A 27,886-nucleotide genomic window follows, 5' to 3' on the forward strand; every position below is an offset into this window, starting at 1 on the left:
TCACTATCTTTGCTTTTAAAACAAGAACTCACTATGTAATCCAGTTTTGTTGAAAGTTTCCAAATGTATTATTCTATCATGTTTGAGTTGGCTGCATGCACTGCTGTGCTGTACATGAATCAGTAAAGAATAAACAGCCACTGAAGACCATCCAGGGCATCGTTTGAGAAACTTCCACTGCTAAAGAAACAAATACAGACTTTAAACAAATTTAGTTATTGTTATCTTAGGCTTCACATACAGCAGACCACGATTAGAGAAGCACTGCCTATGTTCAACATAAGCCACCTAAAATATTGTTAGAGGAAGATGAGAATGTGTCGGTTGTTGTTGGTTGCTTAATTGAAAAGAAACAAGGAAAATACAGTAAAGAGCTGCATGCACAAGAGCCCACGGGAAACACTGCAAACTGACCAAACACTGCACATTAAAAGCTGACCTCTGGACTTATTCACATTATCTTTCACTGTACTTATGTATACCAAGTGCTTAGTCTCTTTAAAAAAAGATACCAGAACAGAACAATTTAAGAGAATAAATGAGGGCCGTAGCCAAGTTTTTAGAAATACTAAGGTCACAAATCAAAATTCCCTCAGTGCCAGTGAAAAATCATTTCACAAGTTAAAATTGTGCCACATGTGGTTTTCAGATATTTCACATGTGATAAATTTACATGTGAAAAGTAAGACATCATGTGTGATTTTGACATGTCATGTCACATTTGAAAAACATTGAATTCACATATAGCCACAAGATTTTTCTCAAATATGTGAAGCATCACAAATATGTGACATAGAATATTCCATATGTGAAAAAATGAATTAACCTATACACATGTTTTTGGTAAAAGAATATTGAATTTAATTAGAATTTTACTTAAATGTAATATACAGTATATATTAAAGATATTTAAAATATCAGAGCCTTCAAAACCCACTATGTGTAATTTGAAATTGATGTGAAATGAAATAAGACAATTGATAGTTGGCTACTGCTTTAACCAGTGGTCAGAGTAACAGCAGTGAGTCCTGGTAAAACAGATATTTTGCTGTTTGGAGAACTCTGCTTGCATAATGATCGCACTGAATTACCACTATTGGATGGTGGTAATTAGTCTTGGTGTTCACATTTAAGAGTGTGTGTGCACTGAGGGTATGTGGGTGTGTAAAAGCCACTTTTCCAGCTTTGCCTCGTACGAGAGGGCAAAATGGAAGCATAAGTGAGCCACTCTAAGCATTTGGAGATAAAACATGTGAATTTCCCCCCAACCAGAGTGATTGTAGATTCAACTGGGATACATGAAGCAAGTTCAAATTATAGAACTTCAGTAAACACACAAGATGGAACTCTTTACTACTCTGTGAACTGCTTCAATTTGTGTGAATTGAGTAGGAGTGCAGCTTTTTGGTCCTGATCAGGTATATTTAGCTCATGTTAGCAGTAGAATTACATTAAAATTCAGCCGGTAAATTTAGCCTTTGCTAACACTAGAGTTAGGCTACATTACAGCAGGTCTGCTGCACCCTGCTGTGCCCTGAATATGTATCCAGTTACCTGCCATGGAGCCACTTCACATATCCGACAGAGATCTGCTCAGAATTGGTTGGCTTGACCACCCTGAAGCACAGGGGCCGCTGGACACCCCCTTTGGCAAAGTTATACTTTGATAGAGGCCCCTGAAAATGTTGTGACAGGGAACAGGAAGTGCCTACTGCCTTGGGAGGAAGTATCAAATAGAACAGCATCTTTTTTCCACTTTGGTGAGATCTTGCCAGTTAGATGTTTTCTATAGTGAGTTTTACCCCTGGCACTCCAGACAAAAGGAGGCTTTCAGCAGGACCTTGCTAAGATATACAGTGTTTTTACAGTTTCTTTCCTCCCTTTGAAAGAGTCAACATTGCTGTTGCACACTAGGTGTATGTTTTCTTTTGTTATTTTATCAAACCTGTGGAGGAAAAAGAAGGGAATGGAGAAGGTTTTGGTGAAAAAATGGCCTTAACTTCTGTCAATCTCCAGAAAATTCCTCTAAGATGAGACATAAGTTTGACTGCAGGCCACTGTGAGCTGTACATGCACACATACAGTAGATGTTGGGAAATGAACACTTATATACTGTATTTTCTCTCACTCTTTTTCCCCCAGTAATCTGTTATTTTTCCAGGCATTACTGAGTCATGACTCAGAGGGCAGTTGACAATTTAAGAACGTGTCTTTCTAAGGGATTTTCCTCACCTCGACAATGTCTTACATAACCATGCAGTGTGTGGTCAGGAAATCAAAGCTCAGATCCTTAATATGTTGCAGAGGGTCATGGTTTTGTCTTTTATGTGGCTCACATTTTGGCAAAGGCTATATCCAAGAGTCGGGGAGCTTGTGAGTGCATCCTAAAATCTCTGGTTTTAATTGTGGGTCAATCTGTTGCTGTGTGAGAAGAGCACGTATGTCAAATATAGACAGATTTGGGCAAACTTCCAAAAGCCTGAGAAGACACTGCGACACAGAAAGAGGTGGGGTGGCTTGATCCGACCACTTAAATGCTCAGCTCCAGCGTCTCCCCCGTTCCTTTCAGAGATCCGAGTCATCTGCCATAGACACTTTGTGGTCGAGTCAATGAGGCGGAGAGCTGGAGAAAGAGGAGGATGGAGGGAAAGAAATATACAGAAGGGAATGTTCGGGGGAGGAGAGGGGAAGGATATTTAGGGAAGGAAAAGTGAGGAGTGAATGGGCCTACATGGGTGGCTTCCAGTGGTGATGTTTTTCCCCTCCCTTTTGAGTGACAAGGCCATCGTCATTGAGAAATCGAAGACATAACGCAGAGGATGCAGACTGAAATTTCAAACTTGGACGCTGTCTGAGGAAGCCAGAGTTTGAGCTACCACCGATCTCACCCCTCCGCCCTACACACGCAGACACACACACACACACACAGAAATGTTCTACTTATGGATATACACATGCAGACAAGAGCTTTTCATCCATCTTTGAATATAACGCTCAGTGTTTGATGTATAGATTGCTGGCAGTCTGTGTTTAGAAGCGGGTCCCGCTCAGAGGAAATGTTTGGGTTCTGCCTTGTGTCAGCTGCAGCCGTTGGTGTGGATTACCTGTGGGTGTCACGATGATAAACGGGCTGCTGGAGCTCGATGAAGTGTTTATGACCGAAAGGCGTTGTTGCATGTAACTAATCAAGCCTGAAGCAGGTAGTCACAAGCAGTGCTTCTTTGGCAGACCCCTTTGAATGGTAATGTGATGATGCTTAATGATGTGTAGGATGCAAACGGTCAGCGGATGTTGCGGTGACATCACACAGCTGCTGGACTCAGAAGTCTTTGGATTAACCAGGATTTGGGACTTTCCAACTGGCTGAGATGCCGTGGCTGTGTGCAGCCAATCATTTTTTGTTCTATTTATTGTTGTAACCTAAGTAGGAGATGTCTAGGTAACCTCTGTACTTTGTTTCAAGTGGACAGAATAATAAATTCTGCTGTAACAAATGGTTTGTTTCAAGCCGCCTGTTATTTTATCATCACATTTTGCACAAGCGTGATGGATAAGCTACGGGCCCCAGTTGTTTGTATGAGCGGATAGCATGCCAAAGCAAACACGTGCTGGGCTAAAAAAGTGAAAAATGCAGCAACATAATTCTGTAGCAGATCCCAGGTCTGTGGGTTCACACTGAGGTGAGACAGGCAAGATGTAGAACAAATAAAAACACCCCCTGAAAGTCTTAATAAATTATGTGCAAGGACGCGTAAGCTTGCACTTCATGAAGTGGTGAAAGCTCAGTGTTTCTCCCTGGCCTGTCTGGAGTGAGGTGGCCTGGAGCCAGAGTCTTTAATTCCTCTGTCAAACAGTGCTTCACGCATCTCTACAGCTGTTACTGTAACTGTAGGTTTCATCATGTGTACTCATCACTGTTATACGCTTAGGCACTGGACTTTCACCATCACTCAGTCTCTGTAGGGGTGGATCAAAAGTGCTAAAAAAAATGATGAAAGCTTTGTTCTCCTTTTTGTTAGCAAGCTCTGATGAGAGGACACAAAGAAAGAAAGAAAGAAAGAAAGAAAGAAAGAAAGAAAGAAAGAAAGAAAGAAAGAAAGAAAGAAAGAAAGAAAGAAAGAAAGAAAGAAAGAAAGAAAGAAAGATGTAATGGGTCAGAAAAAGAAAGAGCAAAACGATGGCATTACAAAAGGGGAAAAGCAGAATATATCCCAAACCACTCTTGTGTAGCAGGTCCTTGCAATTCTGAGCAGCCTCTAATTAGGGTAGTATTCAGGGGTGGCATTAGTTCCCAAACTTTTTAATGGGGTGGAAAGCGGAGCTCCTTTTAGAGAGAGGGGATAAGTGTAGCGACTGTTCCATACACTGAATAGCAGATGGAGAGATTCTGCACCTCCCTGGGAGGTATTCACTCTTTTTAAAATTTCATTCCTTGTACTCACCCCTTTTTCAATTGCTCTCTTTTTCTCATTTTTCTCCTCTGTTTTCCATACATTTCACATCAACAGATGTTCTAAGGTTTATTTTTCTTCTCATTTAAATAAACTGATCCAACTGTTGAAAATCAGTCTTTTGACCAACACTGGCTCATTTACAGTGCCAGTACAGTGGTCATTGTGCATTGTTCCTGTAGTAAATAATTAAAACTAAATGAATGCATAACAGATGCATAAGATTGACTTAAAACTCAATTTTATTTTATTTTTTTCTTTAATGGGGATTAAACATGAATAGTTAAAAATACATTCCTGACCTGTAGAACTTTATTAAAACTACTAGGTAACTTCAAAATACAAAATATATTTAAAACATGCGTAAATATATACAGATACACAGGAACACATTTAGGATATTTTAATGCATCTTTCCTTTAATATATATCTTTATTCCTTGGTGTTTTTATTAGTGTTTGAATTTTAAAAGTTTTAAAATTAAATTAAATATTTACTTTATATTTTTTCATTAGGTAAAAACATTGTATTGATTTAGTTTGTATGATTTGTGCTATAAATAAAGATTATTATGATGATAATGGTGATCGTTATTATTTTCATTTATTATATAGAACAATAATAAAACCATATAAATAGCTTGTTTTACCTCACTGAGGACTTCCGGTTAGACTTCTTGCCCCTGGGGTTGTAAATAATTTAACATTTTATAGAGGCATATTTAGGCCAGAAACACAATATTTTTACTATTACACTGTCTTGTCTTTAGTGACACAAAATGAAATAAGCTTCAATGATCGTACAGGTCAACTTGCATTTATTATTTATTAGTGACGGGTTATATATATTTATTTTATATCAGTGTTAGTAATTTTATTTACCTTAAAATATTTCTCATTGGAGGAAAATCAAATCTTACTAACAAAATCCTACATTTTACAGAATGGAGTCATAAATAAGTTGAAAAGCTCATGCTGTGGTGATGCTATTTATGCAAAAATAATAGCTCACCAAAACAACAGACTGACTAATATTAATATAACTTAAAGCCACAAAAAAAGAGTGTGTAGAGGGGCATAAAATACGTTTTTTTTCCATTTCCAAACATTTGTGCATTAATGGTCTGTTTTAATTCATAGCTAAACACACTTTTAAGCCAGGAAACATTTACAAATCCTATTTTCCATAGATGTGTTTTACAGTTTGAATCCAAGTCCAACCGGTATAACTATCAAATGTATTTCCAGTAGTTGTTGCCAGTTTTTACAACACACTTCTGCTGCTTTGTCAAGTGATGACAAAAGCTGATGAGGTCAGTATGAGACTTATTTATTCAATAGGGTCATATAGGTGTCCAAAGGTGGCCGAAATGACCTGTTTACTGGCCCTACGTTTATAACTAAAGTAGTCAAAGTCTTTATGACTTCCTTTGAAATATAGATTATTCTCACAGTCCTGAATGCCCTAACACATTTGCCCAAAGCCCAGGGTCTTTTATGGGCTCAGTGTTGTGCTTTATCCCCTCTCCTCATGACCTGTGACCCAGCAGGATAAACTGCTAACTGAGCTTCAGTCATGCTCAAGAAGGCTGATGCCCACATGATCCATGACATTTCACGAAAAGACCCTTTTTTTAACTGCAGGACGGCCTACATAATATTCTTCTGCTGTTAATACCTCCCCTGACAAAACACTTAATGAACCAAAGTCTGAGTTACTTTATCATTACATTTTAATATGAGGTTGAGAAATTGCACTTGTCTTTTTTCAACTAAATCAATACCTTAAACACTGCCTGCTCCATTGTATATTAAATATTAGGCACTACATTGTTTGATCAGTCGGTTTAATTATTTATAGATTCTATTTTAGTGTGCTTTGTAAATTTGAATAGTAGCTACTGATACTGAATAATAATACTAACAATAGGCCTAATAATAACAGTAATAATAATAATAATAATTGAGTATAGGCCGAGTTTTTCTCTGAACGAAAGTCTGTGGGCCATTTTGGTTAAACGTGGTTCTGTTAAGTTCAGTGATGGGGGGTCCGAGAGACAGTTTAGCCAGAAACATAAAATAGATTTATGTCGTTTGTTACTCTGGTTATAACACGGGTCAGAGGCACCAGCACCCAGAAGAGAGAGATAGATAGATAGATAGATAGATAGATAGATAGATAGATAGATAGATAGATAGATAGATAGATAGATAGATAGATAGATATCAATTGTGCGAGCGCGTATTTATTTTACTTTTGTATTGCGTCTTTTTTAACCTTAATTTAACCAGGAAGTCTTTAGGGATACATTATTTCTTTTACAAGAGTTAACACAGAATCACATGAAAAAGGATCATTTACAACGTTCACATAAAGGCCTATAGCATATAGCACAGTAACATATAGGCTAGGACCTGAGAGGCATAAAGGAGAAAGTTTGACTGTTTAAAACACTCACATTCTCCCTGAAACGTGTCTTCAATGTGGCGTTTGAATGCTTGGTATGAAGGCAGTGTTTCCAAATAAAATCTGTAAATTATTCAAAGCTGCGCCTGGATACATGCATATATATTAGCATTAACAACCCCCAACTATTAGCAACGAATACTTAACAAATAAGCTATAACCAGAGCAATTACGCAGAGACAAAGGTATAAAGCTATATTAACTCTACATTGAGTACTCCCATAGGATAGAGAGATAATATTTCAGATATACCACATGCGATAAAACACGTAACATATGAGAGGGTCATAGTATTCACTAATGAATATAACAGGTAATACACCCTATTGGTGTATCAATCTGCATGGGATCCGAAATATTATATATAGATAGATACCATAAAAATTCAATGAATTACAATGCCCTATTGACCACAGACACAGATCCCTATAGGACTCTTATTGTGATACAGGCTACAGTCATTGGAAAAATGCCGCGCGACTACACAAGTTATTATAACGTGACTTATTGCATGAATTATTCTTGGCTTTTTCCTGTTTAACCTTCTTGTAAACAAGTCCATACAGTACAAATGACCTGCTTCCCTGCTGCTCTCTCTCTCTCAGTTCAGTGTGTGTGTGTGTGTGTGTGTGTGTGTGTGTGTGTGGCTGTTTGTCTCTCATTGCGTGTTACATCATCACGCAATAGCTGTCCTCCCGTGGCCTAGTGAACTGGCTCTAAGCGCTGCACCAATTTAGCTATCTACTACTACACACACGTTGCTTTGAATCAGCGGAGGCAGACACACGCAGTCGACCGGGCGCACACATCCAGTCACGGAAGCAGCGGGGCCGTACAGTATGAGTACAGAGCTCATGAAAGGTCTGACACATGCAGCATCACGGTAACACAGGTGTTGCAGCCCTGAGCTTCAGCACCTGCTTAGGACGAAATGAATAATATTTGTTAAAGTTTAAAAATATGAAGTGCTCCACTTACAGGTCTTCCTTTCTCCTTACAGTGTGGAATTATCTGCAAATGTATCTGTGCTTCTGCGTAAAAACAGCCCTCTATTTGGCTTTTTCGTGTCAACGGCTACTTGCATTATACAAATGACATGCTCTTTCTATGTGGGGCAAAAAAAAAAAAAGAGGCCAAAATAAAGGTGAGTAAACACTCAAACTGAAGAGTGGATGAAGGTGGTTTTAACCTCCACTACATCGCTGTCCCTGAGCCCTGCAGATACCGTGGCCCACCAGAGCGACACTTCAGGAGCAACATTTCATTTTCTCTGGGAAAATTGTGTCAAATAAGAGCAGATAATGAAATATTGGATGAGTGTTTTCTCAAGAGCTGACCAGCTGTAGACATCAGCACCGGTATAATCACCGCCCTGAAGCAGGCAAAATGCAGCCCCTGTCTCACCCCGCTGACACCTTCCTGTACGCTCACCGTAATTACGAGGTTGAGTGTGAGAGAGGTCAGATGGACACGCAGGCCTCGTGTGCGCATGTTCCAGAGTGTAAAGCACTGACATTAGAGAGTGTGCAACATCTGAACAAACTGAGGACTGTAAACAAAATACATACATTTATATATAGGCTCGTGACGTGCGCGCGCACACACGCTCTCTGAAACAGAAACACTTGCCACCCCACCCCACTCAAAGCCATACAGTTGTTATCCTGTAGCCTATTTGGATTGTTGTTACTGTATCAGCTGATTCATTAGCACAATCCCAATGTAAAGTCCCGATAAAATCACAAACACGTCCTAGGGAAGGTTTCTGACAACATTATTTAGTCTAATTTCCTCCTAGTATAAACCCCTGGGGGAGGAGCTTAACGGAGCTCAACGTTAGGGAGCTCAGCGCTATTTAATAAATGTATTTCCAAACAAATTACCTTTTTTTGCAAAACGAAATTTATTCTTGTTGAAAAACAAACTGTGTAAAAAATATCACACTTCAATTACACAATACTTGCCAAAAATGTACAATTTTTTTATTACTGAAATAAACACACACTGCATATTATTATAAAGGTATGACTTTGCTCTCTGTGTTTTTTAATACAAAGTTCAAAACCATGAAAATGTTTTGATTTGCCAAACTAATAAAAAAAAAACATGGATGTGTTTGACACAAATACATTATTAGCCTATTTTTAAACATGTGATCATTTCTAACCTGTCCATTAAGTCGTTATCCTGAGACGCCCTAAACAGTGACTGAAACGAATTACTTGATGGAAAAGACAAGGAAAGTTCGTGGTCAAAAGTTTGATTCACACCGAAAAAAAATGAACATAAATATATATTTTTAAACAGCATGAATATAGGCACAAATAGTGTTGCTTATGTCCATCATTCAGCTGCGTGCTATCAAATAAACATACAAAAATAATCCTACCTTCAAAGAGGGGCGTTTTTTTGTTTTTGTTGCTGTTTCTTTTTTTAGTTTCTCGAAAAGTTTGTTGTTTTTTGACATTTAACAGCCGCTAGAGCCGCTGACAACTCTGTTCGGAAAGTTTTCGACCGGGTGCAAAACAGCTCCAGGATGGACGGCCTGCGGCTGACTGGCCGCTGCAGGCCCCAAAGAAGATGGTAACACCGGGACAACGACCGGAGAAGTCCTGGAGGGGCTCAGTGACCCCCCGATGATACTCTCTATGGAGAAGGGAGACCGCTGCACCGGGGAGCTGGACTTCTGCACCGGGGCTGCAGCCTGCACGCTGGCTGAGCCCAGACTGGAGCTGAGCTGGGGATAAAACCTACTCCTGGCTAAGTCCGTGGTGGTGGGCATCAAAGACGGTGCGGGTATAATGGTTCCCGTGTGTGAATGTGAATGCCTGGAGTGCTGCTGTTGCTGCTGCTGCTGAAAAGCAAAAAGTGCAGAGTGTGTGTGGTAGGACTGGAGCTGGATGCCGTACCCTCCGCAGCCGTACGGTCCGTACCCATACGCAGCAGCGGCGGGGATAAAGCTGTTGTGTTCCCGCAGCAAGTCCTGCGCCTGCTGCCGCTTGAAGCGTTTCCTCCGCCTCAGAAAGCTCCCGTTGTCAAACATATCAGCCGACTCTGGGTCCAAGGTCCAGTAGTTGCCCTTCCCAGGGTTCCCGGGCTCCCTCGGTATCTTCACGAAGCAGTCATTGAGGGACAAGTTGTGTCTGATGGAGTTCTGCCAGGCCGGGAACTTCTCCCTGTAGTACGGGAAGCGGTTGCTGATGAAGTCGCAGATCTCGCTGAGAGTGAGCCTCTTTTTGGGACTCTGCAGGATGGCCATGGTGATTAAGGCGATGTAGGAGTAAGGGGGCTTCACCAGGGTGTTTTTGCCCGTTGGTTTGTAGGTATCCCTTGAGGAGGTGGAGCTGCCCAGGCACGGAGGAGGAGAGCCGGCCAGGAGGATGCCGTCGTGCATCTGTGCCACCTCGTCCACGTAGGAGCGCGTCTGGTTGTCTCCATCCTCCCCCTCGCCCACCACGTCTATGTCGGTCTCTTCCGAAAGGATGGAGGCATCCGACATCTCGGAGCTCAGAGTCATGGCTCACACACGGCTGTGCCCTCCGACGGCAGATGAGGAAGACGATGAGATGCACAAGCTGCCCTGCCCTCCCTCTTCAAAAACTCATATGAGGAGGGGGAGAGGAGAGGAGCACGTGTCGCCGTCGGTGAGAGATGCACCCCTGTTTTCTCGCTATTTCCATATGTTGTCAGGATTTTATCGCCGACTAACGAACGGTCCCGTCGATGCCAGGCTGGCAAATGTGCCGGGAAACCAGCAAAAGGTCCAAACCCGAATCGCGGAGGGGGCGGATCTTCTCTCGGTATTTATACCACCGCCCTGATCACATGGCGAGGCAACGTCACCAGGCAAATGAAAAGAGAGAGAAAAAATTAAATAACAAAAAAAGGTCTTTGAAAATTAACTGTGAGTGGTTTTTTAAAAAAAGTTTGGTGTGGCCTACATCCTTTTTAGTGGTCATTCATGGTGGCCCATAGTCCACACTAATCTGAAGTTTTTATTCCACCCCAGTGTTTTGCGCAAAAAATAGATGCTGGAAGATAAAAAAAAAACATCTTTAAGAAAGTTTAACTGCTGGTATGACCATTGCTAAGATCGAAGCGGATATTTTGACAACCGTTTTATTTATTTAGGCTCAGGTAGCCTACCAGTGTGATACATTAACGGCGCACATGCACATTTTAAAAAAAAATACATTTTGAATGCAGAAACAATACCTCAAAATACTAGGGATTAAAAAAAAAGGTTGTTGTTGTTGTTAAAATATAAAATTCAAAGAAGACCTGTATTATTCAGTATGAATGCCTTCTGAAATGTAGTGCCGGAGACTGGTGCACCATATCCAGGCAGCTCAGTTTGCGTGATCCGGTAGTTATCTAGATTATCCGCGAGCCATTTGTAATGGAAAAGAGTCAGCTGTTAACTCGAATCAGTCACGGGTCACGCAGAACATGCAAGCCCCAGATATAAGGCCTCCTCCGCCGTGCGTCTGGAGCATGGGGCTGCGTGTGTGTGTGTGTGTGTGTGTGTGTGGACATTTCCATTAATTTCATTCAGAAGTATGGAATTAATATTATAAATACGTTTATCAAAGCAAAAAACAGATAAAACATCTCAAACGGTTTTACAGGTTAATCATATAAGTGTTAGTCTTCAGTTAGTGTCAAGTGAAAATTACACAATGTGTGCAGGCATATTAAAAAGCATGATAATATATGATATATCTACCCTTATTGTCTAGATTGTACTAAACTAAAATGGAGTCTAAATAAAATACGTGAGCTCATTCATTCATCTTTGCTGATTTTACAGTATTATTCGTATGTGGTGGTTCAGGCTTTACAGTCATTATTAGTAAGTCAAGATGAGTAAGAGTGAGGTAATAAAGTATGAATATAGATTATGTTTTATTATTATCATTTTATTCTGAACGACCATCTCGCTGCCGTTCAGCCTTGCCTTCAAATGTGACTGTTACTGATACGGAAGGCTGAAGATGATTTTGTAACTGGTTTCCATTTTTTTTGTCACGGAAAGCAGCAGACATGGTCCAACAGTTTTAGCAGAAACAATTCAAACAAAGCAAGCACGTTTACCAAAATATTACACTCTCCTGAGTTTAATCAAATCATTAAAGAAAAAACTACTTTCCCAAACTTATGTGCATTTTACTTTTCACTTTGTCTGTTCTAAAAAGAGAAGCTACCAACCACTATTCAATAAATGCAGTTGGCCTAAAAACACGTTTAGACTTCTAATAAAAATCTATACTAATGACTAGTGACTAATCATGCCTTTATTTAAAACTGATCGATGTATTGAAGTACTGTGTGGCCTCTCAGTAACTTTTCAGAGGTTCCCATTTGACCAGCGCCATCTAGCGGTGACGTTGGCTCACAATTAAAACCCTTATGGCCCATAAAAGATAAAAACTCTTGCAACTGTAGGCGTCACAACCAGGAAGTTAGTACTAACTTCCCTTAAACTAACCATTTATTATAGAGTTTGGTGTAAAGTATAGGCTAGACGTATCATAAACCTATTGGCCTATATAGATAATTTATGTTTATACATAATAAGCATCACCACGCTATTGTAAAATTAATGAGGACATACTGAGGGAAAAAATACAAACAATATTTTGTGTAATTTCTGCAAACACTGATTGTTATTTGCCTTAATTATAACGGATTGAAGGCTGTATTTTATTTATTATTCATCACTTCTGCCTCTTCACAGTTTGAAATGGCAGACTAGTCTGCACTATCACCATATAATAAACTTTATATACTTTATATTTATTATTTGATTTTAATTTATGGACAAAATATAATCTGATGAAAAACCTCCACAGAGACAGTTAGACACCCACTCGTCTCCCACGCTTTATATGAAGCCTAATTGCCTCGTTTTTGATTATTTATTTAAAATTAAGTGAATGTATCAGTGTTGCTGATGAAGGTAGACAAAGAGGAATTGTTGCAACAAATAAGACTCGTTCATGCTGAGACTGATGTTGTTTTAATCGAATCAGTTTTCATAAGCCACTGGCCGCACTGATATTACCCCAGTAATCAATAACCAGTTCGTTTGGATCGTGCGATGATTTAAGATGCGTTGTATTTAATCAGGAATAGGCTAAAACACTCATGGATTATCTAATATAACTTCATTTCATTAGACGTTAGTCCTCCATCTTATTCCTCAGACCTTTATTATGAAGGTGAATTATTATTATTAGTGGTGAATGACTCACTAACGTTTAAATGTAAATCCAAAAAGTCAACATCAAATGTTTAGTTTTATGCCAAAATCAGGATTGGTCTGTGTGCGCACTGGCAATATTACGCCCTTAGTTTAACTGATGAATGAGTTATTATATATTTATATAAGTGCATTTCAATCTAATAAAGTGAAGATTCCAGAGGCAAACGCGCTTGACTGGCACTTTAAAAAAAACAGCATTAAATGAATGGAGGCGATTTTTTTTCTTCTTTTTGAGACAACAGCAGCACTCGCATGTGTGGTAAACCACCTCTAAAGTGTTTCTAAATTCCCCCTCTGCGATCCGAGGGTGTTTCCGTGCCGCGGGGAACCAAGAAAGCACTTAGCTGTTTAAACGCAATCCCTGCCTGCCTCTTGCTCTGACAAAACCCCTGAGTGTCACCAAACGGTCCGCCTGAGAGGGGTCTGTGGGGCAAGGGATTCATGCGTATCACATGCGGAAAAGGCGAAGTAGCAACAAAGATACTCTGCAGGTGGTGGACATGGAGAGAGGAAAATTAGCCATCACATTCATCCGGATTTATATTGGAAAAAGTAGCTTAAATAAAATGTGAAATATTTTTATGTCTATACATAGAAAGGTCAAAACGTGTTGCAGTTTGTATTCTTGCACTTGAGGGGTACAAACGCCATACTTGTGGATACTTTTTGCCTCTCAATATCTCCAAAATATGGGTCTGAAAACTTTTATCTACCTGTTAACGTGTGCCATGGTAGCTTAAATCAATCGTCCATGCCTCTTTTCAAATGTTTAGTGAACCAAACTCTCGACTGATTGATAAGAAATTTAAAAAAAACTGATACAGAGTTGTGAAAGGTGTTAGATATGCAATTCACTTGCATGTGACTCCAAAGTATCATAAGTTTTCACTCTCCTTTTTTAATTATCCCTGTGAGGTAGAATAGGGAACTATTTTAGGTGCATTCATTAATTTAGCTACACATTCACGTGCTTTACCTTTAAATGGATGGACATTATCGGACACTTATCTAAAGCCAAAGACAAGAACACATCAAAAAGTTCCTTTAACTGCCCCGAAGGTCCCTGAGATAGCCTCAGGCCATGAACAGTCAGGGGGGAGAAGGCACGTGATTATCATGGGGGTTCATGGCAGAAAAAGAAACTAATACACCGCTGATAATTGTTGTTGGATCAATTATTATTATACATTCTATTTATGAATAAATATTAGTGCTATTGCATATGTGCTCTGTATTGGCTAACATCTATTGTTCGTGTATTGTTCCTAAGGTTTATTGCCTTCTACATACAGATACAAGAGAACGTGCTTATTTATTAATTTAATGTTTGGATATGTTTCAGTGCCTTATAGGGTGTAATATTTAAACTATATCCCAAACAAAAGGGAGAAAACTGATCACACCATTATTATTATTATGAATATGGCTTGTAAAGGCAGTATTGTGACAATTTATTCATGATTTATTTTGTGGTTTGTTTGGTTTTTTACAGAATAAGTTTAGGAAAATAATCCAGGGTGCATGCCCCTATATCACATGTGTCATTTTAATGAATTAAACAGCTGTATGTAAAATTCGTTGTACATTTTGTGATGCTGATGTTGTGTGTATGTTGCATATTTACAGGCAACAGCATCATTGGTAGGTCTTAGCGACAGTTAAGAGAAAATGCTTCTTTCTAGACTCACTGTTTTGTGTCATAATGTTCAACATCATTCAGAAAGAAATCTTCAGAGATACACTATAGCTTCTCTACTAAGAGCACCCTCGATAGACCAGGATGCAATGCAGTCACAAGACCGGCTGTTTTAAGTAAAGTCTTACCTTTTCCCAGCTCCCTTCTGCTTCTTCAATGCAGCAACCTGACAACCTTCACTACCTGAAAGACAAACAGACAAAGCTGGTTGAGATGAAGATGAAATACTCTCTCTCTCTCTCTCTCTACCCCCTCTCTTTCACACACACACACACACACAAAATAAATGACAGCACATAATCTCAAAATAAGTCTTTTAGTGCACTGAAACATAAATCTAATCTACCGGATTAAAGATGATCTAAGGTGAATTTTCAAAGAGAGTGCACACATTGATATGATATATCTTCCTGTTTGACCCAACAAGTACAGCACACTCTTACTACTTTTTCACTTTCACTGCAGCAAACAGTTGTGCTTAGACTGAATGATAAGATATGAAGAGATCATGTACAGGTGAGGGAAGGTGCCATGTGCACTTTTGGATATGATGGACATAATTTGCCTTTGTGTGCTTATGCGGTTTATGGAGAACAGAGCAAAAGGATAATTCTTTGGTTTTGAGTTATTTTTCATCATAAAATATCATATAGATGTGAAGTTACTGTAATGAAATACTCCAATGAACAAATTAAAGAGCTATTTGGGCAAAAAAGATATATAAAGCACATCACATTTCTTCATATTAAAAGGACCATACTGGTGTTTTTCCATATTTAAACCTAAATTTGATGTAGAAGAAGATGCAATCAATTTGTCAAATTTTCCTGATAAATTACAACAAATGAATAAAACAATTATGTACTGTACGTCCTCCTCCTGCTGACATGAAAAAAGAAATTGTAAATGGCTTGAGAAATAGGTTCTACTCAGTACAAGTCCACCAATTCAACTCATCCATCCAATTCAAAGCATGTTTTCTTTTTAAGTTTCCACAGTGAGAAGTAATCACACCAATGTAAATTCATCATAAAACAATTGTCTCTGGTAAATGGGCATTGTCATTATCATGGAAAAACAGGCAACATGCCAACACTGCACTGTAAAATGCAAATCCTCATCAGCACACTCAGTAGGGTACTGGGTCTATAATACAAATCCTTGTGCTCTCTTCACAGGTGCCTAACATGTCCATCTAAAGGAAAGACTGGCTCACCTACTTTTACCAAACAACACAAGGTAGTGGAAATAATTCTTACACACACACAAAATGCATTTAACATCATCATCATAATAGAATCAAAAGATTCTAGATAAAACTTGGTGATCCTCTGATAACCATCCCATCAGCCAAAGTTACTTATATCTACAGCCCAGAGGACCTCTGAATGGGGAGTCCTGTCTCTACAGAAAATTAACAGGATGAAGGTGTCATACTATTGCTCCAAATGGACAGGGTACAAATTGTTTTTCCTGGGTGCACCCCCAGGCTATCTGGCCACCCTACCTAGAGGTATCTGTAATTCTGAACAGAGCAGGAGATCTTGTTGCCCTGAATTGGCATTGGATCATTATGCCTCATCTTTGTCTATCCATTGCAATGACCTGACAAAAGACCACTGAAAATACATGAATACAAGACTTACATCAGCAAGCAATCAGTTCACTTTTATCTGAACCTTTAGGCTACATTTCATTGATAAAGACTGTTTCAAGCGGTGAATGTGTCGCCTGCAAAGCTAAACTCAGGACAAGAAAACCCAAAGCTCAATTGCGCTTTTTGCCGTACGTCACTTCCTCCCTCCTCTCTCGCTTCCATCTTGCTCCCCGCATGTGTCTGCTGTTAGTTTACAGGTCAGTGCGGAGCTTTAAATACCTTCTTCCCTGCACTGTTTTCCCCCGATCCGACGGCAAGAGGTAAACGAAAGCCTTTTCTGACTAGATGGCTGAAATCTGCCGGGGTTTGAAGCTTACGTTACTGACGGTTATGTGTGACAGGCCGCCCACTCCACAATCTCCAAGTTAGCTAAGAAGCTAGCTAAAGTTAGCCTACAAGTTCTTGCACAAAAGCTAAACCACACCTTGCTTCGGTACAGTGGTTGGCTGAATCAGCAAACGTTAGCTTAAACCTACCTGACGTTACCTGTGGTACTTTAGTCTTATTTTATTTGGTCCATCACAGCCTTTTGGTATTTTGCTGTCTTCGCTTGTTGTCCACAGCACAGACAACATAACTTACTGTATAAGGTGAACCATTAGCTTTCGATAGCTAATTAACGTTAACCCAACTTAGCACATTTGATTGTGACACTGACAGCTCCTTACTGGCTTTTTAAAGTCTATTTACCGCTGAATACGGCCTTACCGCCGACACCCACACCAGTGCCTCTGCTCCCTGCTTGTGTGTGTTTACATGTGCGAGGTATTAGCCAAGTTAATGTACACCCTGACGATGTACTTATACATTTTAACACATACATTAAAACCTGAATACAGGGTTGTTTATACTCTAGTTTTCTTAAAGGTTTTGTAAGTGTGCACATGTGCATGGAAAAAAAAAATTAAAGTAACATTTATTTGTTTTGAAGTAGTGATGAGGGTGGAGCTCGTAATGCTATCTCCTGTTGGTAGTTATTTATTGCTATACCAGAGTGGCTGTCGAGGTTGTGATTTGCCAGAGAGGCAGCACAATGAAAAATAAAACAAAAACAATATGTTCTGCAGGACTCATCTTTGTACAGAATAACACAATTGTCAGCATCTCACATTTCAGCTACACCAGGTGTGTTTGTGTACCCAAAATTCATGTTGTCAGAAGGGTGGGATCAGATACACAGCCGTTTAGTCATGATAAAGCCTCAGAGAAAAGGCCATAGATCATTCACCTGATGTCTATCACCATGCCACCATCCATTTTATCTTTTTATTACCCTTTACACACCATACGTGTTTGTCTTCTGGGTTAGATTTTTCCAACAACAGAGATTGTGTTTGCAAGTGCTCAGTGAGATCAGAGCCTCCAATCAGCACATGAATGAACCACATCACACCCAATGTGTGCTAGTCACTAAACGCACTAGCTTCAAGTGAGGCAAGTGTAAATAGCAGGCTAGCTAAGGAGCTGCAGAGCTTTCAGGGAAACATTAATTTCTGTGTTCAGCTGTACATACATTACAGTTAATGCTAGGATGTAACACTGCAACTCTGCACAGTCTTGATAGAGTTCATCACACTGACTGTAGGTAAAAGTAAAAAAAAAAACGTTCTCGAGGACATCGAGAAAACAATATAGCATAATAGCTTATAATTTATTAATACTGTAAGGATAGTATTCTTTGAATTAGTATAAGGAAAACGTGGTTTCATTAACTCTTAATTTCCTAATTTTTGTGTTTCTTGATGTCAGACAATGACATGAAGATTTTAGGTTGTTCTGATACAGATGTCTCATTTTCAGCAGCTTGCAGTCAGACTATTTTACTTCCTTACTTGCATGATGTACTTTGTGTTTTGGTGCCTGCTTTGTGCTGTGTTTTCAATAACCATATACAATTTTGTGAATTACCCCTAACATGTTTTTCTGTCTTGACACTCTCATTTTTAGCTGTTTCAATGTATGTTATATGTTTGTAATGTTTGGTAGATGTACAATATTGCAGTATTACATGTTCAAACCTGGAGGCGGTCAGTATAAAGGTCAGCTGTGCTGGGGACACTAACATAATCTTATGTAATGTACTTTCTTTTTGCAGATGAAAGAAACAATTATGAATCAAGAAAAACTTGCTAAACTACAGGAACAAGTCCGCATCGGCGGAAAGGTAATTGACAAAATAAATACATTATCACAGTTTACATGAAATGCTCGATTTTCTGCAAAGCACTCAAGACTGAGAGAAGGTCCTCTGCTATTTCTTAATGCTTTAAGACATGCTTAGTTTTCAGGGTTTAGCACCAGGTTGTCAAAACTATTACAAATGGGGCCACATCACCTACACTGGCAAAGGAAGTGAAACCAGCTAGTAAATACTTTACTTGTCTAAAATAAAAAAGATGGAGATGAAATGCTGATTGAAAAGAGATGACCTGACATACTGTATGTCTGAATGAGAATTTAGATGCTTGATGATATGGTGACATAAGGCTTTGATGTCAGGCAGTGCAGCTACATACATCTTAAGCACCGGACACGTTTTTAAAGGTAGTTTCTATGACAACTGGCAATTTTATCTTTAGTTTGTGTTACATAGCAGCAGTAATTTTAGGCAACAATGTACTGTGGGCCAGAGAGTGAACTAAAATAAATAGACTAAAAACAGCCGTCAGCTTTTGGGCCAAAAACGTCCCATATCCAGCCTACAAGATGATGCATTAATAGTTCATTAAGAACTGAAGCTTTACACAGAAATATGTCTGTATGAATGTCCCCACAGGGTAGTGCTCGCAGAAAGAAGAAGGTTGTTCACAGAACAGCAACCGCAGATGACAAGAAGCTCCAGTTCTCCTTAAAGAAACTTGGTGTCAACAATATCTCTGGTATTGAAGAGGTAGGCATAAACTCTTATCTCAATTTTGTCCCACTGTGATTTAAAGCGAATCTGATTCAGTACTGCCTGTTATTTTTTTTGTTGACCGTATAAAACTTTGGTCTGTTACAGGTTAACATGTTTACAAATCAAGGAACAGTCATCCACTTCAACAATCCCAAAGTGCAGGCCTCCCTTGCAGCCAACACCTTCACCATCACTGGCCACGCTGAGACCAAGCAGCTGACCGAGATGCTGCCGGGTATCCTGAACCAGCTGGGAGCCGACAGCCTGACGAGCCTCAGGAGACTTGCTGAGGCCCTGCCCAAGCAGGGTCAGTAACCTATAATACTAAAACTTATTCAAAACATGTTGAATAAAGCCATAATATAGCATATATCCCACTATAGATTCACAGCTGCATTTTCTGTGTAGTCAAACTTGTTTAGAAGAGATGAGTCTTGCCCTTTAGGATTGATTGTTTCTGAACACTTGACCATTTGAACTGCTCTTCAAGCTTCTCACAGATGGTTTCTGTTCTCACAGCTGCAGATGGAAAAGCGCCGATTGCAACAGTAGAAGAAGAGGATGATGATGTTCCAGGTGAGTGCTTATGTCTCATTTTGTCACTGAGCTGTCCATGCACAATAGTCTGTTCCACCATTCAAAATAAAAGATTACTTCAACATGTCTCAAGTAAAATTTGGTTGTCTTGCGTCAAACTCCTTTGCAGTCTTATTTGGAAATACTCCTTCACACTTGTCCATTATTGGGCAAGGTTTTTTTTCCTTTCTCTCAGTTAAATAACCATGGCAGGTTTGTTTTCTTTTGGCTTGTGAAAGGGGTCATATGAAGGGGATTCATCAATGACTTTAGATGATGGTGCAATGCAAGGTTTTGTGTTTGAATCTCATGTTCATTGTTTATAAGATCTTAAGATCCAGTTTGCTTTTCTTAGTGAGGAAAATGGGCCAAACACATGAGGTTGCCATTACAATAATCTCATCTTTTCCCAGGACTTCTCCCCCTGTAGCCCTAGTTCTCACTAATGTAACAAACGATTACACATGTATTCAGCAATAGGAGCAGTTGACGCCTGATGGCACAGGGTTAACAGCCATTGCCATTATGTTGTTATTGGAGTTAAGTTTCCTTTATGTTCTCCCACTGAAGGAACATGTTTACTCAGACCTTTTGAATTGTTTCCATTTTAACCCTCGACCCTTTGAGCCAAAACTTGGAAAGGCAGATATCTCACATTTCATGGAGTGATTGAAGCCAACTTTTTGATGCGTTACACCATCATTTTTACAGCTGCTTTCAGTAGTTGTGAGGGCCTCATATGTTGAGCACATTGTAGTCTAAATAGGAGTGGGGAAAGATGAGCAAAGAATTGGGATTGCATTACACCGATTATGTTACAGAAAAACACGCTTTTCCTGAATTGTGCTCCGGCACCTCTGAGAGTCATTTGTTGCAGATGGCAATGCCCCCCCCACGACTTGATCAATTTACCACTGGATCTTTTGTTGTTTCAGATCTGGTGGAGAATTTTGATGAAGCATCCAAGGATGAGGCTAACTAGAGGAAATTGGACTCCCTGGAGTGTCAAAACTTGACAGGACCATGTGGGGCACAAGATGTTTTTCTGTCTGTTTCAAGAGGTGGAAAGCTAATAGTTGAAGTACCTGAGAAGATGGATAATCTGTCAATTTTTGGCTGTGAGCATTCTGTAATATGTGCAACACCTGAACAAAGTACTTGCATACTTTTAATTGAATTATTTTTGAGTAATTTTCTAGAATAGTACTCTGAAGTATTAAAAACCACCGGGGGTAGCAGTATTTAAGTGTAAGGTATTTTAGTACATTCCACCTCTTCTTTTCCACCAGACTCTCCAAATGCTTGTTGTGCTCTGTGGTGTGTATGTCCAGTTAGAGTGAGAGATTGTGTGTAAAACATGGTGTTTAAAGCTCCTGCTGTACATCTGTTTCCTCCATGTTACTGAACCTTAATTCTTTGTGGCCTCGCTCAAACCACCATATCTGGAATAAACCTTTGCTACTGTCAATAAATAGCCAAAATTTCTGTTTTTCCTTTTCCCTCCCACCTGAAATAATGTAGCATGCTTAAGTGTGCAGGTTGATCTTTGACTAGACTGTTTACATTACACAGCTCAGTTAAAGGAGAACTTTACTGAAAAACCTCAAGTAGATTTGAAATAAGGTATAACAGTGTAGAGTATAATAATGTAGAAACAAGATACAAATAAATAAGACATTATGACAATCATATGAATAAAGACAAAATATATAACCACTAGATTGTGAAATAATAATGCTAGCATGACTGTAGGAATGGCAATGTTGGTCAGTCCAGACTGAAATATTTCAATAACTATTAGTTGGCTTGCCATGTAATTAGGAACAGACATTCATAGTCTCCAGAGGGTGATTTGTAATACATTTGGTGCTCACTTGGCTTTTCCTTTTACTGCCATCATCTGGTCTAAAATTCAATATGTTCAAAATGTTAATTTCATCATGCTTCTTTTTACAATAACTCATTCCAGCAAGTCTTTGTCTGTCAATCAAGACACACAGGGCAGAGCCAGTTAAATGACTGGCTGCTGTTTCAGTCTTAAGAGTCTTTGGAAAAAGGACATTTTGAAATAAACACTGCAAGATTTAAATAAAACTGACATGATAATCATTGTGAAAAGAGGCAAGACGAAATAACATTCCATAACCAGTTTTTTAAAATGAGATTATTTGACTATTTCATTGTTATATTCTGTATTTTAGCTATATTTATTCATGATTATTTCTTAATGTTTCATTTAATATTGAACACTTGATCTTTATATAGCTTTAGTTCTTTGGTGCACAGTTGCCATTAAGGGACAGAAACTGCATTTTCCACTGTTGTTTAAGGGTAGTATTAGTTCATAACAGTATAATCCAATAGCTTTATATTCAGTGATACAGACTTCTCTCCTGCCCTATCTACAGTACTCAACAGCTACTACATAAGTGTTCTCCCCACGACTGACTCTGTTGAATGCAGTTTAAAAAGATCTTTTAATTAAATAACAGCTTCATTTCAGTGACTATAAACAGTGGTTTGACCTTTTTAACTTAAGAAATCATATATATCTGTACAGAATGATGTCTGATATTGAGGTCAATAAGTTATTTCTTGATACACCACTACAGTATGACTGGTATAAAATACAAGCAATACCCTCATACAGTGGCACAGCACCACAATAACCTTGTGAGACATTTAAATGAGGTGTGAGGTCTTTTAAATTCACAACACATCAGTGGACATTAGTATCACAATACAGAGAAGAAAAAAAAACAGACTTACATCAATGAGAATTTTATCACATTACAACACAACGTCTAAATTATTCAAATAAATAAGCTCAGTACAACCAACACAAAGATCTTCAGGTCATGAAAGCACACCTGCATTCCAGTCTGTACGAATGTACAACCCACTGTAGTCTTCAAAACAGCGATATGAGCCGCAGAAATGTGCTCACTATGAAGACCAGACAGTATGAACATGAGGCAATTCAACGCATCACATATCCTTTTACACGTAAAATGGGTTATTATGGTTAATAAGTTAGTTTAAAAAACACTTGCCATGACAGGAAAAGGATGGAACAGCCAATGATGGCTTGTAACACAATATGCGATTTTAAAAGACTCCAAACAAAACCTCCATGCTTAGTTAAAGCAAAATCAATCCTGCACTGCACATTTGGCAGCACATTACAGGTGGAGTGCAGTGCATGCTGGGTTGTAGTGAAGAACTCAACTTTACATTTTTGTTCTTTGAAAATCTGTCAGTGTAACTGGATCAGATTTGCTACTCCACATTCGGTGTGAAAAAGTGCAGAGTAAAACAGCTTGAAAGTAGGTTAAAATTGAAAAGTTATACAGCACAAACCTTCATGTGCATCATGCCAACAAAATAATGTTGATATGATACAACGCTGTTGAAATGTCACTTAATGGAACAAAATATTCCTGTTGGCCGACAGCCTGGGTGTGTTACATGATTGTCCGGAGCCCAGCGTTGTCCCTTCGGTATTTGTTCTCATCAAGTGTCACAGTTCATTCTCTGATTCCCATCAGTAACTTCAGTAAGTGTGCCTCCATCACCTGTTGAACTAAACAGAGAAACATACAGTATTTTTTGAAAGAAGCTGTGTGTAATTTCAAAGTGAATACTAATCCAAATATTTACTTTCCCATTTGGCCATCCTTCACTCTCAGAAGGGAGACGAAAGGGGAGTTGGCAGGAAAAGTGACTGAGCAGGCTTTTGCTCTCTTGGAAGCATCTGTTTCTCAGCCTGTGTGTACCTACATGTTTTTTTAGCCTTATATGTAGGCTCAGACTATGTGTTTAATTTACACATACCATTCCGGTGGCCCATAGCCACAGCCATGTCCATTGCATTGAATCCAGAATCTGACTCAATGGTAGGATCAGCACCACTCTCTGGAAGACAAAAACTTTGTTATTGTACATTTTATGTTGGAAACAACACACAACATTTCCTAAACACAAAAGAATTTCTATGTTTATCCTTTAAGAAATATTAACACAGATGGATATTTCTGACCACAAAGATTTGTCCTCACCTAACAAGATTTCGACACAGCGCACGTGGTTCCCGTGGACAGCATACAGCAGAGGGGCTCCTCCATTCTGAAACCCACAGAAGAAACATCACAACAGGCCACATAGACTGTCGCCTCCACAGGGCTTCATTTGATAGCAGGAATAACATTACAACCCTTACACAAAGTGAATGATCTCCCTTATGTCCTATATTATATATATATATATATATATTTTTTTTTACTGTCATATTCTACTTAACCAGGTCCAGTGAACATGTGATAAAAGCTTAGTATTCTTACCCAGTCATATTCATTGACATCAACACCACAGTCAATGAGCATCTTCACAATATCAGTGTATCCCTTACTGCAGGCCAAGGATAATGCACTTTCCCTCCCTTTGGCCAGGAGGTTGGGGTCAGCAGCCTACGGCAAAGAATGAAATAAATAAAGAGGGCATGCTCTAATATAATAAAACCATGACATCTGTTCATTCTTTCATACATTTTGGAGCAGAAACTCGACAACAGCAATTTGTCCATGTGCAGCTGCCCACATCAGGGGGGTAAAGCCTTCCTCATCTTGGAGATTGATCACAGTTTCTATTAAAATAACACATAAAAAGATTAAAAACAACATGATCAGTACATATGTTTTCATCACCATCCATCATCTATACCCACTTATCCTTTGCCGCATCGCGGTTGATATTGGGCGAGACTCACTAAGAACTCAATATTTAAAATGCAATGGAGATACTACTTTTTTTTTTTTTTACTGTTTATTACTCTCTGTCTTCAAAATATTGTATGTGTTAAAAACAGTATAACTACTATATAATTAAATTATATTACTCTCATTATATATTAAGTACCATTTCTAGTTTAGCATGTGATTTATGTGAAATAATTGATGTGGTTCCTGCTTTTTAAATATGAGGAGCCTCTTGATTTTCTTTTATGACAGTAAACTCCATATCTTTGGTTTTTGGATTGTTGGTCTGATAAAAAAAAGACATCTGAAGACGTCAGCTTGGGCTCTGGGAAATTCTGGTGGCCATTTTTCAATTGTTCCATTTTACAACATGTGGCTAATTTCACTACTGCATGACTTTGACGAATTGTACCCGTGATGGGCTGCCTACCTTGTTCAATCCTGCTGGCCAGAAACACCATTTCCCCTTGGGCTGCAAGCTGATGAATGGACAAAGCTGAGAGGAAAAACATGCATACACTGATTAACATTTTTACTGGAGTCATGTTAGAAACATTTTAATAAATAAAGTTAAACCAACTGTGGTACTTACAATGCACCAAAAGAGGCGTGGAAGAAACCTCATTGCCACGGTGTTTATTGGTGAGTGTGGTGGACTGTTTGATGGGGGAGAAATGTTTGGTGGTGGATGGCGTGTAAACATGACGCACTTGTATACCTGGGGAAGGTGAGGTCTGGATATTGCACTCAGCTGAAAGATAAGGAAAACATTTTGTATGTAAGTAAGCACTTGTTACAGCCTTGTACATCAGACATTATCACAAGATAACCAACTTAAAATGTAAACGCCATGTCAAGTTACTGTAACTTTAGACACTTATAAACGGGGCTCTTACCTTTGAATAAAACAGAAGCCACCTCCAGATCAGAGTTGACCTGGTCCTGGATGTTCTTGCTGTCCTCCTCGTTGAGCGATTTGACAAATCTTGAGCAAACATTCATGTCAAAGCGGTTGGGCAGGATGAACTTGATGCCCATGGCCACATTTTGGGTGCCTGTGTCATCTGGACTTGCACCCACTGACTGCTCAGTCTTGATGGCACTCAAATCCGGCATTACACAAATCCCCTCCATGTCCTCAGAAGCCAGAGGACACTCTGCTATCCCATCTGAGGCTGAAACGGTAACACTGTCCATCCTCTGATCACTCACTGAGATGTCACACTGAGGTTAAACTGTAGCCACTGCACGCCTGAAATGCGGAGACAATTTATATTGAAAACACAAATGGGTATTTTGTTTCAGTTCACATTACGTACAGCGTTAAAGTTACCTAGCTTTAGCTGACGATGCTAATCTAAATTCAGCAGGTCCTAATGTTGAAAACCGCACAACTGTCTGTTAGCTATCAATTAACATGCTAGCTATTGTTCTCGTAACCTTCTGCTATTCACGCTAACTAACGGTGGCAAATATGTTTGAACATGGAAACACATTAAGCGTAGACGTCATAAAGGGTATTTCTTTTGATTAAAGATATTTCTTACTCGATAATGCATTGTTTTACATGAATTTCCTCAAGCGGTCACCCTTCGTTCGGTGTTTTGATAGATTTGCGCATGCGTTGCGGCCACAACGGGGTGCATCCACTATTAACTTCCCCCTTTTTAGTTACGGAACCTCTTCATCATCCTGCTAGCGGACGATAAGTGGACGTAAGATGTACTTACTGTATTTCATTAACTTGAAATACCTCACACACTCATATAATCTTGATGTCACTGAAGGTTTGTACACCATCCATCTCTCTGTGTAATTTGAAAACACACTACTATTGCTGTCAGAACTGGGGCTCATAATTTTCAGAAACACTGAAGCAAAAAATGTGTCATTGCTCAAATGACCCAATTTTCCCAAAAGTATATATTTATGAACCAATTATATCAATAATGTTGAACGTCTGAATTGATAAGGACAGATTTAATTCATTTCAGGTTGCATTCACTTGCAGGTTAAATAAGCAGCCATTATTTGTTTATTTCTAGGAAAAGAGAGCTTATTGTACATAGTTCCACTGTAAGTATTGGGCTTTTGAAGCCCATATAATTGCTGCACTCTTCATTCAGTTTTAATTTCACCACAAACACAAAAAGACATCAGCACATGACTAAACTCACTGTCCCTCAGGGGGCTGAATTACGTCTTAATGTTAATTTTAAACAGACAAATGATCTGTTTGTTTTTATCCTGACCTATGTTTGCCAAGTTTTGTGCTGCTGCACTCTTTAAAGACAGAATAATTCACTTGGTAATTTGTATTAATATGAAATAAAAGAAAGTCCAGAAAAGCTAAATGCAATGGAAGAACAACAAACTCAATCTGTACATCTTTTATAATATTATGCATGACAACATGTTCTGGTGTCTAAATGTGGTCACAGAATTGTATACTTATTAATTCAAGGGTACTATGTGAGGTTATTCCTGTGTTAAACCTCAACATTTGGCAAGTTTTAAACATGGACTGATGTGTGTATTATTAAATTTAGTATGAAAATAAACAGTACTTTACAGTAGTAATTTACATTAACGTTAGATAACAAATGTCTACACACCTTCCAAAACTTTGGGCTTTATTGTCTTAAGGTCATCTTATTATATTATGAGATGTTAGATTTGATTTCCCATGATATACATTATCAAAGTTAGAAACATTTCTGGTTTTCTATAATCTGAGTATATTTTTTTCTTAAATTCCACACAAAATATTGGGACAAGGTTGAATTTCAAATGGAAGTTGAAAAATTAAAAATGCAATTACCAAAAGTATGAAAAATGACACAGCAAAATATTACAGTTATACTGATGCCTTTGAGTCAAATGAAAAACAAAATCAAATCATCTTTAAAAAAATATATCTTAATATTAGCTCCACCTCAGCCAGGTGCCACGTTAAGGCAGATTTTAATCAAACTGCCTTTGGGGAGCGTTCTTGGTCACATGGTTCCATGAGGTTTGCATTGGATGTTATGTAGACTATATTTGTAGGAGTCCAGTGCATTGCCAGTCTACTGGCTAGTAAAGGCGGTATGAGAGTTAAGTGCTTTGTCTTTTCTTTGATTTTG

At 38.9% G+C, this 27,886-nt stretch overlaps 3 protein-coding genes across 5 annotated transcripts; 1 reads left to right on the forward strand and 2 right to left on the reverse strand.

Moving 5' to 3' along the window:
• Positions 1–8,800: 8,800 nt before the first annotated feature.
• On the reverse strand, positions 8,801–18,612 carry foxd1 (forkhead box D1). 2 transcript variants are annotated; one of them, XM_044175360.1, is made up of 3 exons: positions 17,244–18,612; positions 15,007–15,061; positions 8,801–10,734 (listed from the first exon to the last, which is right to left on the reverse strand). In XM_044175360.1, exon 3 carries the CDS (start codon positions 10,432–10,434, stop codon positions 9,385–9,387), a length of 1,050 nt encoding a protein of 349 aa, XP_044031295.1. In that variant the 5' UTR covers positions 10,435–10,734; positions 15,007–15,061; positions 17,244–18,612; the 3' UTR covers positions 8,801–9,384. The 2 variants fall into 2 exon arrangements, with proteins under 2 accessions (XP_044031295.1, XP_044031294.1); XM_044175359.1 differs by having other exon boundaries at positions 17,012–18,612.
• On the forward strand, positions 16,645–21,481 carry btf3 (basic transcription factor 3). Of its 2 annotated transcripts, none has more exons than XM_044175362.1 (6): positions 16,645–16,732; positions 18,631–18,699; positions 19,312–19,425; positions 19,537–19,738; positions 19,951–20,007; positions 20,943–21,481. In XM_044175362.1, the coding sequence occupies exons 2-6, from the start codon at positions 18,631–18,633 to the stop codon at positions 20,987–20,989; spliced, it is 489 nt and encodes a 162-aa protein (XP_044031297.1). In that variant the 5' UTR covers positions 16,645–16,732; the 3' UTR covers positions 20,990–21,481. The 2 variants fall into 2 exon arrangements, with proteins under 2 accessions (XP_044031297.1, XP_044031298.1); XM_044175363.1 differs by having other exon boundaries at positions 16,654–16,795.
• Positions 21,482–22,465: 984 nt separating this feature from the next.
• ankra2 (ankyrin repeat, family A (RFXANK-like), 2) lies at positions 22,466–26,447 on the reverse strand. Its single transcript, XM_044175361.1, has 9 exons — positions 26,309–26,447; positions 25,658–26,013; positions 25,354–25,512; positions 25,192–25,257; positions 24,552–24,649; positions 24,348–24,473; positions 24,066–24,132; positions 23,842–23,922; positions 22,466–23,590 (listed from the first exon to the last, which is right to left on the reverse strand). The coding sequence occupies exons 2-9, from the start codon at positions 25,956–25,958 to the stop codon at positions 23,535–23,537; spliced, it is 954 nt and encodes a 317-aa protein (XP_044031296.1). The 5' UTR covers positions 25,959–26,013; positions 26,309–26,447; the 3' UTR covers positions 22,466–23,534.
• Positions 26,448–27,886: the final 1,439 nt, after the last annotated feature.

The sequence above is a fragment of the Siniperca chuatsi genome, linkage group LG18 (assembly GCF_020085105.1).
Source record: "Siniperca chuatsi isolate FFG_IHB_CAS linkage group LG18, ASM2008510v1, whole genome shotgun sequence".
NCBI lineage: Eukaryota > Metazoa > Chordata > Actinopteri > Centrarchiformes > Sinipercidae > Siniperca > Siniperca chuatsi.